A 17,594-nucleotide genomic window follows, 5' to 3' on the forward strand; every position below is an offset into this window, starting at 1 on the left:
CCCCTAAATATTTACGACACAGTTGTCTTCGTGTATTGCCATCACACGAAACCACATAAATTTGAAACTTGATATCGATTCGCATTCATATTGATGGGTTTCCGTAGTTACTCTGGCCATTACAGAGGTATCAAGAGATAGGGAAGCCGCCACGCTTTGTCTGATTGTGCGGATTAATAAGAAAATTTCAATTAGTTTTCGTGTACACACCAAGTCGTTTGGAGCTATGTCGCCAGAAGAGCTAAATAAGGAATATTCCCCAAGTCATTGGACGAAGAGGTTTCAAACGGGCGAGGAAGTCCTAAGGCATCACGTGAAAGTAGTGAAAGAAGGTAAAAAAATCATCGCTAAAAGTAGAAATAAAGTTTACCGCTAATCACTTCAAATATAGAAACGGAACGCAACCTGGAAAAGTACAATTGCAAGAGGAATATTCGATATGGGGACCGAGAAATGGAGCAAATGGATATTTACTACAACACTGAGGAAGGTTCCCCCTCTTTATCTCAATTGAATAAAACATTTGACTAGGAAGTTACACATTACAGGAAGTCCTATTGTAGTCTACATCCATGGAGGATATTGGCAGGAACTCACCAAGAATCAATCTGCATATTGTGTGTCACCACTTATAGAAAATGGGTACCGAGTAATCATACTCGACTATGACCTCTGTCCAAATGTGAAGCTTGAAGAAATTGTGCAGCAAATTCGAAAGGCTATGAAGTTCGTGTTCGATTACGCAGGAAGCAGTGATGCTCAGTATGATCCTTCTAAACACATACCCTCCAAACGTCCCTACATGTACTTCTAACTTTCAGAAGCGTTACAATTGTAGGACATTCAGCAGGAGCTCACCTTGCGGCATCCGTATTGCAAGAGGAATATACTCAAGACATCCCCAACCTAGACAAACTCGTTTCAGTCTTCCTGATTTCCGGAGTTTATGATTTGACCGATTTGCGAAGGACGACAGTTAACCGCAACAACATGCTCTCATTGGACCACACGAATGTGATCAATTGTTCGCCCATATTTCATTGTTACAAACATCTAAAACGGTTCAAGATCAAATTTTATGTCTACGTGGCGGAGAATGATAGTCCAACTTTCATAAAACAATCGGAAAATTTTCATCAGCATCTTCTATGCAACAATCTTCATTCAAAATTACGAATAGTTCCTGTCTGCGATCATTTTGATATTGTCGAGAACTTGGCCCAGAGCGACTTTGAGATAACAAGAAAAATTGTCAAGCAAGTAAAATCCAATGGAGTTCAGTCCCTGTAATAGTATTAAGAAAAATAATTAAAAATAAATTTGTAAAGTTGTTCATCCTACAGAAGTACAATTCCATATTTTGAAACCAATAGACTAAAGCAATATACATAGCCATACAAAAAGGCTTTTAAGGAAATAAAGAGTGACCAATGACCTCAAGTGGAACACACAGTTTTGGTGTTCAACGAAAGAGTTTTTCTCTCAAACTTCAGTGATCTCTAATATAAGTGAAAACAAAAGTCTACAAGAGTTCCAAAACCAATCCCGAGGCAGAAAGAGAGAGACTTCAGTTTGTAATGACATAATGAGATTGGCAATGATTTAAAGCCCATCCTAAGTGGCTGGCGACGACCAAGAGAGAAGAGCTATCCCAAAACCGAGAAAGTTGACGAAATTGACCGTGAAGGTCCGCCCGCAAATACTGAACCTCCCACCAAGTGTTCCGGAGACAGGAATGTGGGTGGTCTTTTGAACACTTCAGCCCCTCACCTGCCATTGTACAAAACTTCATGTGTCCTTACCGATATTTTGAAAGCACTGAAACTTGAAAAACCAGCCAACATGGGAAACCGTGCGAACCTAACGAAAGATCAACACGCAGGCTTAACCTGGGAAGTAAAAACAAAACAAAAAATAACGAGATCTTGTTTAGGAAATTGAGAGGGTCCTGCGTTCGTCATCAGCTCGAAGAACCAGTTGGGAAGCAACTTACTTCCACGGTCCCCTCAGTCTTGGGCAAGCATCCAAGTTACAAAATTATGTGTCTTGTGGTTTCGTCCAGAGCAGAGCCAACTCATCACACGATGCCTCAACTCTGACCTGGAAACAGTATGACCGAAGTGGCTAAAAGGTGACATTTGCTCCCTCATATAAATCGAAAAACACAGCAAATGTATGAATTAAAACTAGGACAAAACCCCAAAGGATCAGAGATTAGTATAGGTTCCAGGACGAAACGTGGATTGGTACCCACGATGGAGCATAAAACCTGGGAAACGCCTGCGAAACCAACACCAACAGCTCAACTACCAAACCCAATCTCCACCTCCACGTCGTGACCGCTGGGAGCTTTCTTACCGAAAAGCTGCAGACGGAGAAGGATGAAGGCGAGTCTCCTGCCTAAAAACGGGACAAATTGTACCAACTGGTCCTCCATGTTGGGTAGGGCTGACAACCCCACACGGAAAACCAAAGTTACGAAGCCACAACAGGAGCCTCGGACTGGACTGATAACACAACGACGAACCCGGCAGCGACAACGGATTAAGAAAATGAAACCTGCTGTTATCGGCTTTGAAAACATAAGCGAACGGCTATGTCCACCAAATTTAGAAATATAAGCCCCATTAACGTTCACGGCCCTACAGAGAAGACTGCAGAGTCGGAGAAGAATACCTTCCACGAGGCAGTAGAACGAACCCTCGAAGCCTGTCCCAGATATGATATCAAAATCATACTTGGGCATTTTAGCAGCCAAGTAGAGAAGGAGCCCGTATTCAGGCGATACGTTAGCTCCCATAGCTTACACGAAAATACAAATGATAACGGACTGCGGACTATTCAGTTAGCAGTTTCGCACGAAATGGTTGTTGGAAGTACCTGGTTTGCGCGGAAAGCTTTCACAAACATACATGGGCCTCTCCAGACGGGACCACTTTCAACCAAATTGACCACGTGTTGATCGAACGCCGCCACCTCTCAGCCTTGATGAATGTCAGAACATATAGGGGGGTCAATATAGACTCGGATCACTATCTCGTTGGTATGGTGCTCCGAGCTCGAATAACAACACCACCCAGAATCCCTTCTGACAATCAAGTAAGAGTTAACACTGAAGCCATCAACAACACAACCCTCCGCAACACCTATAAGAGGGAAATGGATGCTACGATAACAGCAGTCAACACAGATCCTGGAGATAAACATCAACAAATGATCTTCACAATCAACTGAAGAACGTTATCATAAATATGGCCACAAACATACTTGGTCCCAGCCGCAAAAAGAGTCGGAACGGCTGGTTTTACAATGAATGTAAGCTATCAATGAAACGAAAGAGTGCTGCATACCGAGTAATGTTGCATTCTCAAAGGACGCGGCCACGCACGGAGACTTATCACGAACTCCGACGGGCCTGAGAGAACCAAGAGGTCTGTGAACTCGAAAAGTACAGGGAGCAACCCGACCAGACGCGGAAGTTTTACCAACAAGACAGCAGGATGAAACCTTACACAGCTCGACGCTCATCCTGCCGAGACAAAGAGGGAAATCAACAGAATGGGAATATTAAAGCGATGGATTGAGCACTTTGATGAACTACTGAACAACCAGAACATCGGAGGACAGAGGAAAACGAAACCAGAGGAAAACGACAAGGATGCTCCTCAATCGTGCTCTGAAGTGTGATTCAGCGCTGGCTGGAATCACTATAAAGAAGCACAGAAGGCTCTAAAGAAGGACATAAGATCAGCTAAACGATCATCATGGAGACGCTTTTGCGAAGAGACTAACTCTCTTGAGGCAGCCTAAAAACTAAAGCGGATCCTTATTAAAGAACGTAGCCAAAAGCTGGGTTATTTACTTTTACAGAGCAGGAGGTACACAGAAAGCAGAAGAAGAAACGGCAAACCATTTGCTTGAAATGCGCTTTCCAGGCTCCCTTAACCCAGAGGCTGGAATCTTGCATGCAAAGTAGTATCACTGGAGCGAGTGAAATGGACATTTAACTCAATATATATCGTGCATGGCTAGCACACAATTACATTCCGATTAACTGGCGTGATGTGAAGGTGATATTCCTTCCCAAACCAGGGAAGCTCACCTACACGGACGCAAAAAGCTTCCGACCAATCTAACGTCCTTCGGCTCTTAAGGAATACATTCCTAAGTGGCCACTGCACCATAAGCAACACGCCTACCAGAAAGGCAAATCCACTCCATGAACTCACGACAAAAATTGAAAAGGGGATGTCCAAAAAAGAATTTACTCACGATGAAGGCTAGGAAGACTGGAGTAGTTATGTTCATTAGAAACGTCAGGTGGGAAAGCTATAGCTACACCCACCTTAGCAGTTGGCACAAACTTGACTATTTGGAGTACATTTCGACTCCAAGCTAACGTGGAAGCACCACATCCAGGAACAATATCAGAAATCCTGCAGATTGCTCTGGTGCTGTAGAACTGCGATAGGTAAGACCTGGGGACTATCACTAAAACGGATACATTGGATGTATACATCTATAATAAAGATTCAGAGGCTTCGCCGACTGCGGCACTAGAAGCTATCCTAACTCTACCCCCATTCACCTGGAGATGAAATGGAAAGCAGCCAACGACGCATATAGACTCTAGCGACTCTAGACTATAGCGTGGAAAAGCAGCCAATCATACGGTCGTGCGTCTATCTGGAAATTCCATGACAAACATCCGGTAGATCTGATAGCGGCCGATCATATTGTTTCCAGATTCGTCTTTAAAAAGACACTGTCGTAATCACAAAAAGAGAAGAATTTTCGATAAATAGCCATAAGTCTTTTCAGATTACAGATTTTAATAATCTTCCCCGACGGGTCAGTCATAGATCGGGCACAGGGGTGTTCTCGAGGGATCCGATTATGGAACTGGCCCGATCCCTCGAAAAAACGACGACCATATTCCAGGCGGAGATATATGCCATTTCATTGGCAGCAGAAGAATGTCTGCGACAAAAATGGAGGGGTCACACCATTCGAATCTGTTCCGACAGTCAGGCAGCATTATCAGCACTAAACAGCAATGACATATCAAGCCAGTTGATGTGGAGTGGTCATCAGGTGCTGCTGAAACTTGGCCGACTGAACGAAACATTCTTGATGTGGGTGCCAGGACACTCAAACATCGCTGATAATGAGACACAGCCGGGCTCGCCCAGGGTCTGGATCCACAATGGTGGGGCCAGAACTAGCTTTTGGCATCCGGCCATCGACTATCAAGTCTACTTTGAAGGGTGAAATTTCAAAGCTTCACGCAGCCAAGTGGAGAAATTTGAACTCTTGCCGGCGAGAGAAAATCCTTGTGAAAGGATCTGGGGTAGCCAGAGCAAGATTTTTGTTGTCCCTTAAAAAGTGGGACATGAAAACCCTAGTAGGGCTTTTAACGGGACACTGCTCTTTAAACTACCAGAGGAAGAGATTGGGGTGGTGGTTTCGGCTATGTGCAGCCAATGTGAGGAGAAGGAGAAGATGGCCCTGCAGTTTATATGCAGCTGCTCGGCTTCCTTAGGTCTCAGACAAAGACATCTTGATAAGGTTTTCTTCAATGAAGAATCTGCACACGGTCTGCGTCTGGAGAATGTTTTCAGATTCGCTAAACCGGGAAGCCATTGGATAGGCGATTTACGGGGATACTACAATGGGCCTAACAATGGCCTGCGCTCGGAGCTGCGCCTCCCCCCAGTACACTAAACTAAACTCATCAGATTATCACCGGGTAAAGAGAACGAAGTGTTGCGCATGCTGCAAGCCAAGGACTCTACAAGTTATCAAAGTTCTATGACGCCTTGTTGAACACAATCAGCGATGTGAAGGAATATTAATTCAGGTTGATGTAAGCAGATGAATTATCTGTGCTCTGACATCAATAAAATACCTTAAAGCTACGATCCACCCGAAACTTAACTTTGAGTCACACTTCAACAATGATGGTCACAAAACAAGCCTAAGGTTTTTAGATAAATCAATATTTTTTAAGAAGCCTTGAATATACCTGAGAGAAGGAATAGATAAATACTATATGGTGAAACATAAAAAACATCTATAACCAAGCTCAAACGAAGATGATCCCAGCAATTACGGAAGAAACTTCCCTTTCATAATTTAGGATAAGGTGACAGAAACAAGCACCGTCATTATCCACATTGACACCTTCGTATTCGATCGTGAAACACTAAAAAATCATGGAAAAGAGTTTTCGGCAATCAGTTAGAAATCAGATAGAACATGTCATCTTGAATAAGGATAGGAGCATATCTATTGATGTGCAAATATGGGTTCATGTATTTTTTTCTGCAGACTGTGTATTGGGACGTGTTCGCTTATCTCTAGTCTGTGGACCAAAATAGCTATGGTATAAATAGTAGAAGAAAAAAGAAGGAAACTTATGGTGCGGCGGCTCAGAATCCCAACACCGGTGGCTTTTCGAAGTGAGGAAGAGGGTTCCCGGCCGTCAAAATCCATCGACCATAGTACATCGATAGTGGGTAACTTGACCACCGTGGCATTCACTATTACATGTGTTTGAAGGAGGTGTTTAGGCGAAGCACAACGCTACTAATAACACCAATAACGAACGTGGAAAATGATGAGTTGAAAGAATATCGCTGGCTGACTGGAAAAGTTTCGACACCCACCGCATTTATCCAAAATTGACGACCACAGTAGGTACTCCAAAATCAAGAAATTTACCCATTCGGGTAAAGATCTCGAATTCTTCAATATCCACCAATACCAAACACGACAAAAATTAAAACTCGAGAAAGCACATCAAATGCTAAGGTTAAAAGAAAGTGCAATCATCCGGCCAGGGTCATAGAGAGCAAAGCTCTGAATTTATAAAGAACAAGCCAAACCTGCGCCAAACCAAAACCGAAACCAGCCGTCCCAGTAGTGTCATTGACCTGCCATCTAATAAAAAGGTGCAGGGAAGAAATTGGAGTCTCTATGGAATCAGCAGTCGTCTAAGAGGAAAATAAAGCACATTAGCAGTTCAGGAGAACCGAAATAAAAGTACGAAAAGGAGAAAATCGGTACCCCGTGTGCAAGCGTCACTAATCGAATCACCGAAAAAGATCCATGGACTAAAAGACGAAGAAGAAAAAGAAAGGCGTGAATTCGCCCAGAGGCAATTACTATCCTTCTTTTTCTTCTTCAGCCTTTGTCCCGTTCACAAGCGGGGTCGGCTCGTCGTGATCGGCTTCGCCATTTGGCTCTATCGAATGCCTGATCTGGGTGCAATCTCGAGGCTTTCAAATCCCCATCCAGCGTATCAAGCCACCGTTGTTTAGGTCTGCCTTTTGGTCGTTTACCATCGACATCGATGTTCAGACCAATCGTTGCAAGTGAATTCTCGTTTGCACGAATTGCGTGATCATACCATCGAAGACGCCTCTCTCGCCACTTTTCCACGATCGGTGCAACCCCATAACGATCGCGGATATCCTCATTTCGGATGTGATCTAAACGTGTGACGCCACTAGTCCAACGTAGCATCTTCGCCTCCATTACCGCGAGACGCCGTTCATTGTCTTTTATGGTCGGCCAACACTCAGAACCATAGAGAGCGACTGGATGGACGACATTGCGGTAAATTTTAGATTTGAGACGTTCGTTGATACGTCGATCACAAAAGACACCAGTTGTGGAACGCCACTTCATCCAGGTTGCGTTAATGCGTGAAGCAATGGCTCAACTATACTCTATTTATCTCTTTCCTTGATCTCAGCATTAGGCAATTACTATCCAGTAAAGGCAAAATGTCCTACGCGGATAAGGAAGGGTCCCATGTTCAAGCTGACAAAAAAAAACTCAGGTTAGGCAAATCGGACGGCTTTCGCAACCAAGTTGAAAGGGGAGATTGTCACAGTACCGGCCTAAAAACAAGAGATTTATATACAACGCAATGAAGGCGAAGAATCCTTGTGAGTTTGGAAGAAGCCTATGGTAACACTCAAACTTCCACAATGCAACTACTAGTGAAGGTAACGCAAAAATCATTGTCAACCGAAATAGTTCAAATCGGATGGGTTGTCTGCTATCTGGGAGAGCAAACTTCATTAAAGAGTTTCTTCAAGTGGCTAATGTTTGGATACTTTGCAAAGCCATGCGCAATCGCATTGATCGATCCGATCGATCCGAATGCGAAAGGATCCCCAAATGCCGATTGTGCGAAGAAGAGTCCAGATAACCGGTATAATCCCGAAGTGGTAAATGCCCAGAATTTAGGTGAGCATTGACTGCAATAAAAAAAATGAGGTTTATGCAACCCTTAATCACCGCAGGGTCGCACCGGATTTATGGGAGCGACAATATGGTTATGCTGTCGTCAAGCTACATAATCCACTGAGTTAGTCGATCAGTGACCGAAAATAAACGTGTACATCTACAGCTACTATGCCCCACCGAACCTCACATCGTCTGAATTTGAAAACATGTTAGACAACTTTGTTTAGGAAGGAAGGAGACGAAGTCCGAAAGTAATTGCTGGTAATTTTAATGCGTTAACCCTCAAATGCACAAGCAGAGAGAACAATGCAAAGGTTCGAAGTCTATTAGCGGCTTTTGTACAGTTAGATATAGTTCTGGCCAACGAAGGTAGTGTAAATACTTTCGGAAAGAACGGTCTACCTCAGGCAGCATATCCAAAACCGAGAAGCACATCAGGCTAGTCTACAGAAATGTTAAGAGGTGCAAACCTCCATAGAAATGTAGCTAGACCAACCTACTAATACTGTCGGGCCCACAGAAAGAACTCTCCATGTGACGCAATGCATCGTCAAAACATATGATCAATCCATGCCTAAGAGATGGACATTCGCCCTTAGAAGAACCGACTATTGGCGGAATAGTGAAGTAGCAGGCCTTCGATCAGCCTGCCATAGACCCAGACGAAGGGCTTAGAGAAGAGTAGGTGGGATCGATCAAAGGCGAAAAGGGCAGGTCTATAAAAAGCCCACAAAACCCTCAAACTAGTCATCCAGCGGTGCAAGAGGGTATGCTTAAAGGAGGCCTGCCCGGAGGCAGATGTACACCCGTGGAGAAACGCCTGTAAGTTGTAATGGGGCAACTCAGAGGCCGGTCACCTCGACAGATCAAGTGCCCTATCTGGATGTAAATCTTCTAGGGGTTTTTCCTCCAGCAAGAGACAAGCACTGGCGCTTACAGCGACCCCTAAATGTGGCAGGAATTCCGGCAGATCACCAAAGGCGGACTGCTAGTGATCTGCGGCAGAATAGCCGATAGCAAAGAATCAGATTTAGACGGCATACCCAATAAGGCCCTTAACCCAAACCGGATATAATCACTGATGGAAATGGCAAAAGGAGATATTTTCTGCATAATGGAAGTAGAAAGCTGATACTGCAGCCTAAGGCAAGTAAGCCTTCAGAAGAACGATCCGGCCATCTTGGGAGAGGCGGATCCCACTGCATTGTCGCCCCTTCTTAAGATGTGACCTATCCACTGCCATTACCATCTTCCGATCACAATGTGCACAAGTAGCAGGCCTTGCGCCGACCAAGTTCTTCGTTTGAGATAGCGCACTCTGATGACACGACATAGACAGATATTGACAATGACAGTTATCTCAACACCAAAATCAAGTTGAGACTGTTCTATGCTAGTGTTCTTTCTGTGTTGCTATATGGGAGTAGCACATAGAGGGTGAACTCCACTATTATCCAGAAGCTCCAACCTTCCTTCAATCCCTGCCTGCGGATAAAGTAGCACTAGCAAATATAGCATGGTAACGACCCTGGACGTGAAGAATGCATTCAATTCGAATAATTAGTATTTTATGCGGAAGTCCCTGCCGATGATTTTTGTTCCAATCTACCTCGTGGTTATTATCGATAGCTTCTTGCAAGCCATACGTAGAGGTAGATTCCCGTCAACCAGTTGAGGAGTCCCGCCCCCAAGTACTCCATAATGGCAATCGCACCCGAGTCTCCAATGGGACTCATCTGCAGTGACTCTTGCCCTGAAGTCCCACCGGAGGTTACCTGGTACCATAGCAACCGGGATGACCCTCAGAGTATATGATCAAGGAGAATTTCTGGAGCATTATTCTTGGCCCGGTTATTCACGGTTGGCCCTTTTGTGAGAGTCTCATGATGGTTATGGTTGTGGTCATATCACGAACAGAGCTCCTTGAGATCTCAAGGATGGGGTTGCTTCGGTAACCACCAATTTTGGTGCCCTTTTATCAACGTTTCACGAGAACATATTGCGCTTTATTTAATACGCAATCAAAGGAAAAACTGAAGTGAGTTACGTAAAAATATGATGCTTGATGGTTTATGAGTATGAGTTATGAGAATAAAATCAACGTCACTTTCTCTTAAAGTGTAATTTCAAGTTTATTTATTTCGATTATAAAAAAAAAAGGAGTAGAATTAAAAATAATAAAGACATACCACACAACTAGTACCTGGAATAGAAAAAAATGCTTCATCAGTTTAGACCTTAAAAATTTATAAGCTTCCTTACGTTTGTTTAAATCCATATTTTTTCCTTTCGTAGAACAAATCTGTTTTTGAACTTCCCAAATTCACAATTTTCGGGCAACCGTCCCTCTGAAAAGAAAATTGAATGGAATTAATCGAGAGATGATTGTTTTATTCGAATAATGCTTAACAACGTTAGTAGCCGAGGACGGTGTGATCGTCTTCCTCTGCCCACAAGCATCACCCAAATCCGACGAAATAATCACGACGATCTCTAATTACGGAACCTAATTAATGATTGCCTTAAACCTCTATGCAGAGCATAATGCGTCAACCACACCTAGGCATCATCATTGTCACACCCCTCCTCCACTATTCTAGAGTAGGTCACTTGTCAGCCAGTGAGATAGTGGGTTAAATGGCATAATCAGCAATGCAGAAAAAGTCGAAGTGGAGGAGGCCATTTATCGTTCATGTCCATAGGGAACAAATGCACGAGTAGATAGCACCTCTGCGAATCCTCGGGTAAGAATGAAATGATGCGGGAGTTTCACCACAGGCTTAATGCTCTGAAGGACGCTGTTTTGGCTTAGGCCCTAGTATGCGGTAACACCAATGCCAGGGCACTTGAAGAAGGTATGTCTCATTCAGACCTTAGACGGAGAACGGAGCCTTTAAATGCCGATGAGAACCGTCCTCGCAACTTTAACCGACGGATCTACGCCACCATCCGCGGCTAGGATGCGAAGAAAGCATTCTCAGTGTAACCTTTACGTCGCAATCACTCGTAACATCGGTAGACAGGTAACGTGTTCTGGCAGTCTTCTCGGCAAGTGACCAGTGGTTCGAGGATATTTGTCGGCATGAACCAGAACTGCACTTCAGCTGATACTGTTATAAATTCAGTGATAAACCTAACAATAACAGCCCGCGGAGCTCCCAAGCAGTTCTTCTATGTATAAGTGAATGACGGAATTACTGACCTGCAGAGGTAGTATCATAAGCTTCGTCGTTTGGCACAACGCTTAAACACCCGGAAGGAGGCATGTACCACAATGACAGAGTATAGATCAGCTACAAGGAGACGCTGCAGCTCTATAAACACAAGCAAAGTTCACTGCTGACATGATCTAGTCAACGAGGTGAACGGGGATCCATGGTGACTTGATTCCAAACCTGCCCCCCATGGAAAATTGGAACTATTCGAAAACCCGGCATGATCACATAATGACGAGCAGATGGGCCTTGAGATGTCAAGGACTACTCGATTTTCACCATAAAAGAGGTCCAAGAAGAAGTTCTCACAATAAAAAATAAGAAGGTTCCAGATCCTGTTGGTATCCCCGAAGAAGTATATAAACTAGTGTTTCAACATTGGCCAAAACTACTGTTCGGCGCATTCAACGCTTCTCTTCCACTGCAGGGTGACGAGGCTTGCATTGGTAAGCATAGGGAAGGAAACCCTAAGCTGCAGTCTGCTTACCGAAAACTATGCTCGAAAAGGATTTATCCCCCCAGGACAGTTCGGCTTTAGTGCAGGGAGATTCATGGCGGTCGTGGACGCGGTTCATCGAGCTGAGGCAGACAACCGCCGATCATGACTTGTAGTACCCCTCGTAACGCTTCATGTCAGAAATAGCTCCAATCCCATAATATGGACAAATACACATGCTAGGTACACTACATGCAGAGCTATTACTTGAGGATATTGAAGGATTATATGAGAGACCATCTCCTATGCTATGAGAAACTCGAGGGCGAGAGGAGGATACAGGTAGCACAGGGATTCATCCTAGGGCCGTACTTCTGGAAAGCTTCCGACAATAGTTTTCTCAGACTCAATAAGAAGGAAGTCGCCCCTGGTCGATTATCCGTTTGATGTTGCGACACTTTTCGCCGGAGTCACTATTGAACCGGCGCAAAGCAGAATGGCATTTTGAAGCGAAGGGCAAGCGGATGGCTAACCGCTCGTGGTTTCAGCCGTGCACTAAAAAAACGGAAGTAGTCATTTTGACCAAAAAGAGAATCCGGACCTTATGTCCCATATCAACGCATTAGATTTGGAAAAGGCATTTGACTTGGTATGTGTAAAAGGACGAACATAGTATGTACGGGCCTCAGACCTATGCACCGCCAATGTTCTTCGTTTGTGATAGCATCAGCTTCGATGATACGACGCGGACAGTTGTCCACGAGGACTTGGAGCCCTCGAGTGATAGTGGAAGACACTTTCATGTTGAACCCCCATATAGCAACACAAAAAGAACACTAGCACATAACAGTCTTAACTTGATCTTGGTGTTGAGATAACTGCATCTAGCGATGTTAATGCGTCGGGCAACATCTAGTTCGGTGCCGCCGTCGGCCTCCTAGTTTGGAATTGCAAGTGTCTGGAAGTAATTACTACCGCCACAGCACTGCCCTGCCAGTGATTGAATGCAAGCACACTTTGATAATTCAGCTAGTCGTACCGTGATGTGACGCGATGAGGGTTTGCGGTGTTGTTATTGTTGAACTGCTGGTGGTATACGAAATTACTGAAGTCTTGACTGATAACCATCAGCAAATCTAACTCGTCTGTCAGATTTCATTGAGTTTACCACCGCAGTTTGTTGTTCGGGCGGTTTTCGAGATGTCTCCCTCTGGACCGTGTATCATCACGATGTTTTGCTGGTATTGATTCGAGATCGGGTTTCCTCCGATTTCGTTGGCTATCGCGTGAGAAGATTTGTATCCACCGATGTTATTAATAGACGCGCTTGCAAAACTCAAGACTACTAACACTGTGTGTGAATTTGTTTTGCGACGCGCATTGTTGAATCAGTTGCTGAGACATTGATGCCACTGCTTGCACAACTTGGTCACGTGATCGTTGCGGAGTTTGCTAATCCTGTTGAATTCGTTTCGCTGCCTTGGAAACTCTCTTTTTATATGCTTGCGATATAATGCTTATATCGCAACCACATTTTTGTATTTCGGTCGGACACAGACATGCGTTGCGATGGGGATAAAACGAGGCCATTCGCATTCACCGATGCCCAAATACAGGTTTCGTGCATTTGATGGCTTCGGAACTCCAATTTCAGTGGTACAAAAATATCCCCTTCGGGCGAAGATTTTTGAACTGCGCTGTGTACGTGACCCGGACCGAGAACGTTGAGAATTCCCCTTGGATGGATTCACGGAGTAAATCTGCCGTTTAACTGCGCGTATCTCCATTCGTAGCTCTGCGAGCAGACTTAACAATTGCTGAACCAGCTGTATTAAGCGTGTTTCTGCTGCTGAAGGCGATGATGTTCGTATTGCTGACGTTGCTTCCGCAATGCATGATGCCAAGAGAAGTGCAGCGTAGACCTTGTCAGCTACGCTGGTCATCTGTTGTCACCATAATCGATTGAAAAGTAGATGGTAAGCGTCTTACCCATAGACTACGTATTGACGTCTCTTTAATTACAGTACCGCCAAAACGCTGCAGGCGGTGGAGGAATTGGGAAGGCTCTCCATGAGCTGCTTTGTTTTTTTCTCCTGGCAAGCACAGAAGGGCTTTATTAATTTCTCACGTAAGCGGTTATATGTGCTGTTGTTATGGAATCCGTAATTATATCGCGCACTTCGATGACATATCGCGGTGGCCGCACCGCTATGACTTCCAAATTTTTTATGTTATACCTCACAAAGCTTGGCTTCACAATTCTAAATCAAATCTTAGGGTCGTGGTAATTGAAGTCTGGAAAACTTAGTAAACAGTTTACGTGTTCTCGACATTCTCGTTGCCACTACTTTTACGTTTACCTTGAACCGGGCAATTTTCCTTTTTGAAATTCGGGGGCAACAACCTGAGAATTGATAAGTTAGGTTGATAGCAGAAGTCGAATGTTTTCATTGTGATGTTCACAAAGTGAGAGCTGTGAATAGACTGCCTCTTCTACTGGTTCTAATGCCAGGCAAGTGTCTGGAACTAATTTGCACCACCACACTAGATATTCAAATTGATCAACGCCTCCCATACTCTACCCAGGAAGGATCCTCTCTTTGCAGATCCAGAACGATTGGACCAAGGTCCATGACGTGGTGAGAGAGTAAACGGATGTCATTAACGTAGTCGAAGTATTTTGGGCAAGATGTCATCGTCTATTGAACTCCTCCATATTCTCCGGACAAGAGAACACTAAAAACGTCACCAATAACAAGAAGAAACCATATCCGTTCCAGGATTACTTTAAATATTATATTATGTTTGCGAAAGCAAGCAGCACCCAGGTATCCCTTCAATTGCTAAATTCCAAACGGATACCCTTCTTTGAAATTTGAATGATTATTCCCTTTTTTCTATTCCCTGGGAAGGGTCTCGGAGGATTTCCCAAGATTTCCGTATAAGTCGAAGTAGCAGATCAGGGATAACTGCAGGGACATCGATTAATAACTCTGCTGGCAGACCATCAAACCCAGCGGTTTATACACGAAAATTATTTCTCTTCTGCTTGGAAAAAAACAGTCTTTATCCGATGACTAGCCATTTCATCCACAAGAAGAGGAACTTCACTACCACCTCTTCAGTTGTCCATCATCGTAGATAAGAAGTCGACCGTGGACGTCCTTCACAAGACCATCCAAAGATTTGCAACCACATGTGTCTGTGGGTGTTTGAGGTGTAGAAGAGGCAAATCCTTTGAGCACCCAGACCCTAGTGGGCCATTGCACTCGATTACCCCGTCTAACGGAAAATATCGGTTTATTTATGTATCGCAGGATTTCCATTGGTGGATGTGATGCTACCCACTATAGTTGTAGCACATCAGCACCAAAAATCTGATGTCTGATGCGTCCATAGGCGGGGCACTCACATAGGAAATGTTTCGTGAATTCCGCTTCCTCATTACAGGATGGACACGAATCATCTTGGAGAATTCCTATTCTGAACGTATGCCCAACTAGTGAATTGCGGCCTGTCAGAATGCCCAAAATACTTCTGCAAGTTTTCCTGCTTTTCGACAGGATAAAATTTGTTTGTTTGGTTCTCACAGGAAAAGTTTGGTGTGTTTAGGAGTATTAAGGCTCAGCCACCTGCCATTATGGGAAGCTTGTTCCCAGTTTTTGATAGCAGCATTAGCCAATGAGCCCAATGGGGAAATTGGACCCTCTTTTGCTAAAGCATCCAAGATTTCATTTCCCTCTACACCAAATTGACCGGGCATCCAGAGAAGTTTCACCGTATTGAATCTAGAAACAGAGTTCAATCGATTTCTACATTCCTGAACAATTTTTGAAGTGATCAAAGGACTGCTCAACGCCCGCAATGCAGTTTGATTATCGCTACAGATTACGATGTACCTGTCCTTCAGCCGCTCGTCAATCATCCAGGTTTCAGCACTTAGAGTCGCATACACTTCAGCCTGAAAGACCGCTATATATTGTCCCACGGGAAAAGACTACTTCTCGCTTTGATTTGAGAGGTAGACTCCTGCTCCAGAACACTATTCTGTTTGCAACCACATGCAAGCTTTTTCATGTTGCGATATAAATTGCTGAAATCATTGCGATTTGCGACATTTTCCGCTTGAACTGGTCATTCAATTGCAGATTCTCTTTTGTCACCGCGTACACTACAGTGAACTTCTCGAAATTTCGCTCGGTACCAGAGTGTGAATGCGTCACATCCGCCAGCAATCGCAGCGGTCAGTAAAGCCTTTAACCCTTCGCGTTCATCGCTCGACTTCCACCATTCCACTGTTAGTCAGATCTTATGATGCTCCTTCGAGACGTGGTCGACGACCTGGGCAGTACCTGACAAAAGAGTATTTCTGATTGTGACCCAATTCTCATCGATATTCTCAGTTGGATTACTCAGTATATCTGCCGTCCGATTAGCAAGATACCAAACCATTGTCGAGCGACAACCAGGTTATACAGGTTATGTTGAACTCAAGGGTCGCAGTCCCCCCAACCTTGAGATAAATAGCGGACACAGGACGCAAGCAACCTTCAAATAGTGATACCTTTCGATTCCGATATTAGCGCCTGTCTTGTTACGCACATCAAGAAGACAACTTCTAAATCTACAGCTGATCGCACGTCCGAGGAAGGGTGTTTTCAGGTCCCACCTTCGCATTCAAATCACCCATCACGATCACAATAACACATTTAGGAAGCAGCCCCTGAACCGCGTTTAATTGTTCGCAGAAAGCATCCTTCTCCACTACATCGAAAGTCTCCAATTGTGATGCTCCTTAACCTGGACCGGAATCTTGAAGTTAGAAGTCTGTCAGAAACCGTCTCCCAGGTCAAGAGAGCGCACCTTGCGGTAGACATCAGAAACAACCAGACACCGGATCCGCATCTGCTACCACTTGGCTTTTCAGAAGACAAAAGTCCGCAAGAGGGAGAGGAGTATTCTCCAGAGTTCCACCATTCTACTTCGCTTAGACCCAGAATGTCAAGCTTATATGGCTGGAATTTCCGCTCAAGTTGGAGAAAGTGACCATTCTGAGAACCGTCGCAACCGTTGTCGAGCGGCGACTCATTCCAGAAACAAATTATTGCCCGCTCCGATAGCCAGAGATCGTCCTCTGTTGCGCCTCTTACAACAAGCAAGGAAGACTTTGAATGTATTGTTAAGCTCCAACTCACATAGCAAAAGGAAACCCATCGAAAAACGTCCTACTTACATCTTTCTCCATTATCGTGCACTCCTTGCAATAGTACGCGTCCGAGACTCCCGGGCCACCGCAAATAACACATCGTCCTTGGTAAGATCCATAATTGCATTCATCACAAATCCGAACGAGGGTACAGGGACGCACATAAGAATCGCAAATCACGCATTTGCCGTCGCATTTCTCGCAGAGCCGACCAATCGCTAGGAAAATAATCAAATCTGTTTTTAAAGCCACTTTCCCACCAAAATGCTCCAAATAACAAACTTACCAACGCCAGGCTGTTTGCGGCAGAAAATCAAATCAGGATGATGCTTAGCCATTTGTAACTATGTAGAAGTGTTAAATTCAAAGCAGTTTATGATAATAACAGAGGAAAAGTATCAAAAACAACACTCGCTGTCAGGAATGGAAGCCGCGTTTTCGGGGTAGCATCAGCTGTTCGAGAATGTTGCTGCGTATA

General features: G+C 44.3%; 2 protein-coding genes across 2 annotated transcripts; one reads left to right on the top strand and one right to left on the bottom strand.

Moving 5' to 3' along the window:
* Window positions 1-142: 142 nt before the first annotated feature.
* LOC119650941 (kynurenine formamidase-like) lies at window positions 143-1,351 on the top strand. The gene is made up of 4 exons (XM_038054171.1): window positions 143-332; window positions 392-490; window positions 549-762; window positions 822-1,351. Exons 1-4 carry the CDS (start codon window positions 227-229, stop codon window positions 1,288-1,290), a joined length of 888 nt encoding a protein of 295 aa, XP_037910099.1. The 5' UTR covers window positions 143-226; the 3' UTR covers window positions 1,291-1,351.
* A 9,015-nt stretch (window positions 1,352-10,366) lies between these two features.
* LOC119652721 (PHD finger-like domain-containing protein 5A) lies at window positions 10,367-17,591 on the bottom strand. The gene is made up of 4 exons (XM_038057014.1): window positions 17,403-17,591; window positions 17,144-17,334; window positions 10,522-10,607; window positions 10,367-10,462 (listed from the first exon to the last, which is right to left on the bottom strand). Exons 1-4 carry the CDS (start codon window positions 17,452-17,454, stop codon window positions 10,456-10,458), a joined length of 336 nt encoding a protein of 111 aa, XP_037912942.1. The 5' UTR covers window positions 17,455-17,591; the 3' UTR covers window positions 10,367-10,455.
* Window positions 17,592-17,594: the final 3 nt, after the last annotated feature.

Source organism: Hermetia illucens, chromosome 3, assembly GCF_905115235.1.
Source record: "Hermetia illucens chromosome 3, iHerIll2.2.curated.20191125, whole genome shotgun sequence".
NCBI lineage: Eukaryota > Metazoa > Arthropoda > Insecta > Diptera > Stratiomyidae > Hermetia > Hermetia illucens.

What these genes read in the sequence shown, in the direction of transcription:
- LOC119652721 (XM_038057014.1), bottom strand. Translation starts at nt 17,454, where the DNA reads ATGGCTAAGCATCATCCTGATTTGATTTTCTGCCGCAAACAGCCTGGC. An exon ending in CCGCAAACAGCCTGGCGTTG is followed by an intron (nt 17,335 to 17,402) that starts GTAAGTTTGTTA and finishes TTATTTTCCTAG; the next exon opens with CGATTGGTCGGCTCTGCGAG. An exon ending in GCACGATAATGGAGAAAGAT is followed by an intron (nt 10,608 to 17,143) that starts GTAAGTAGGACG and finishes TTTTCTTTTCAG; the next exon opens with AGGGACGGTTGCCCGAAAAT.
- LOC119650941 (XM_038054171.1), top strand. Translation starts at nt 227, where the DNA reads ATGTCGCCAGAAGAGCTAAATAAGGAATATTCCCCAAGTCATTGGACG. An exon ending in TTACTACAACACTGAGGAAG is followed by an intron (nt 491 to 548) that starts GTTCCCCCTCTT and finishes TACACATTACAG; the next exon opens with GAAGTCCTATTGTAGTCTAC. An exon ending in GCAGGAAGCAGTGATGCTCA is followed by an intron (nt 763 to 821) that starts GTATGATCCTTC and finishes TCTAACTTTCAG; the next exon opens with AAGCGTTACAATTGTAGGAC.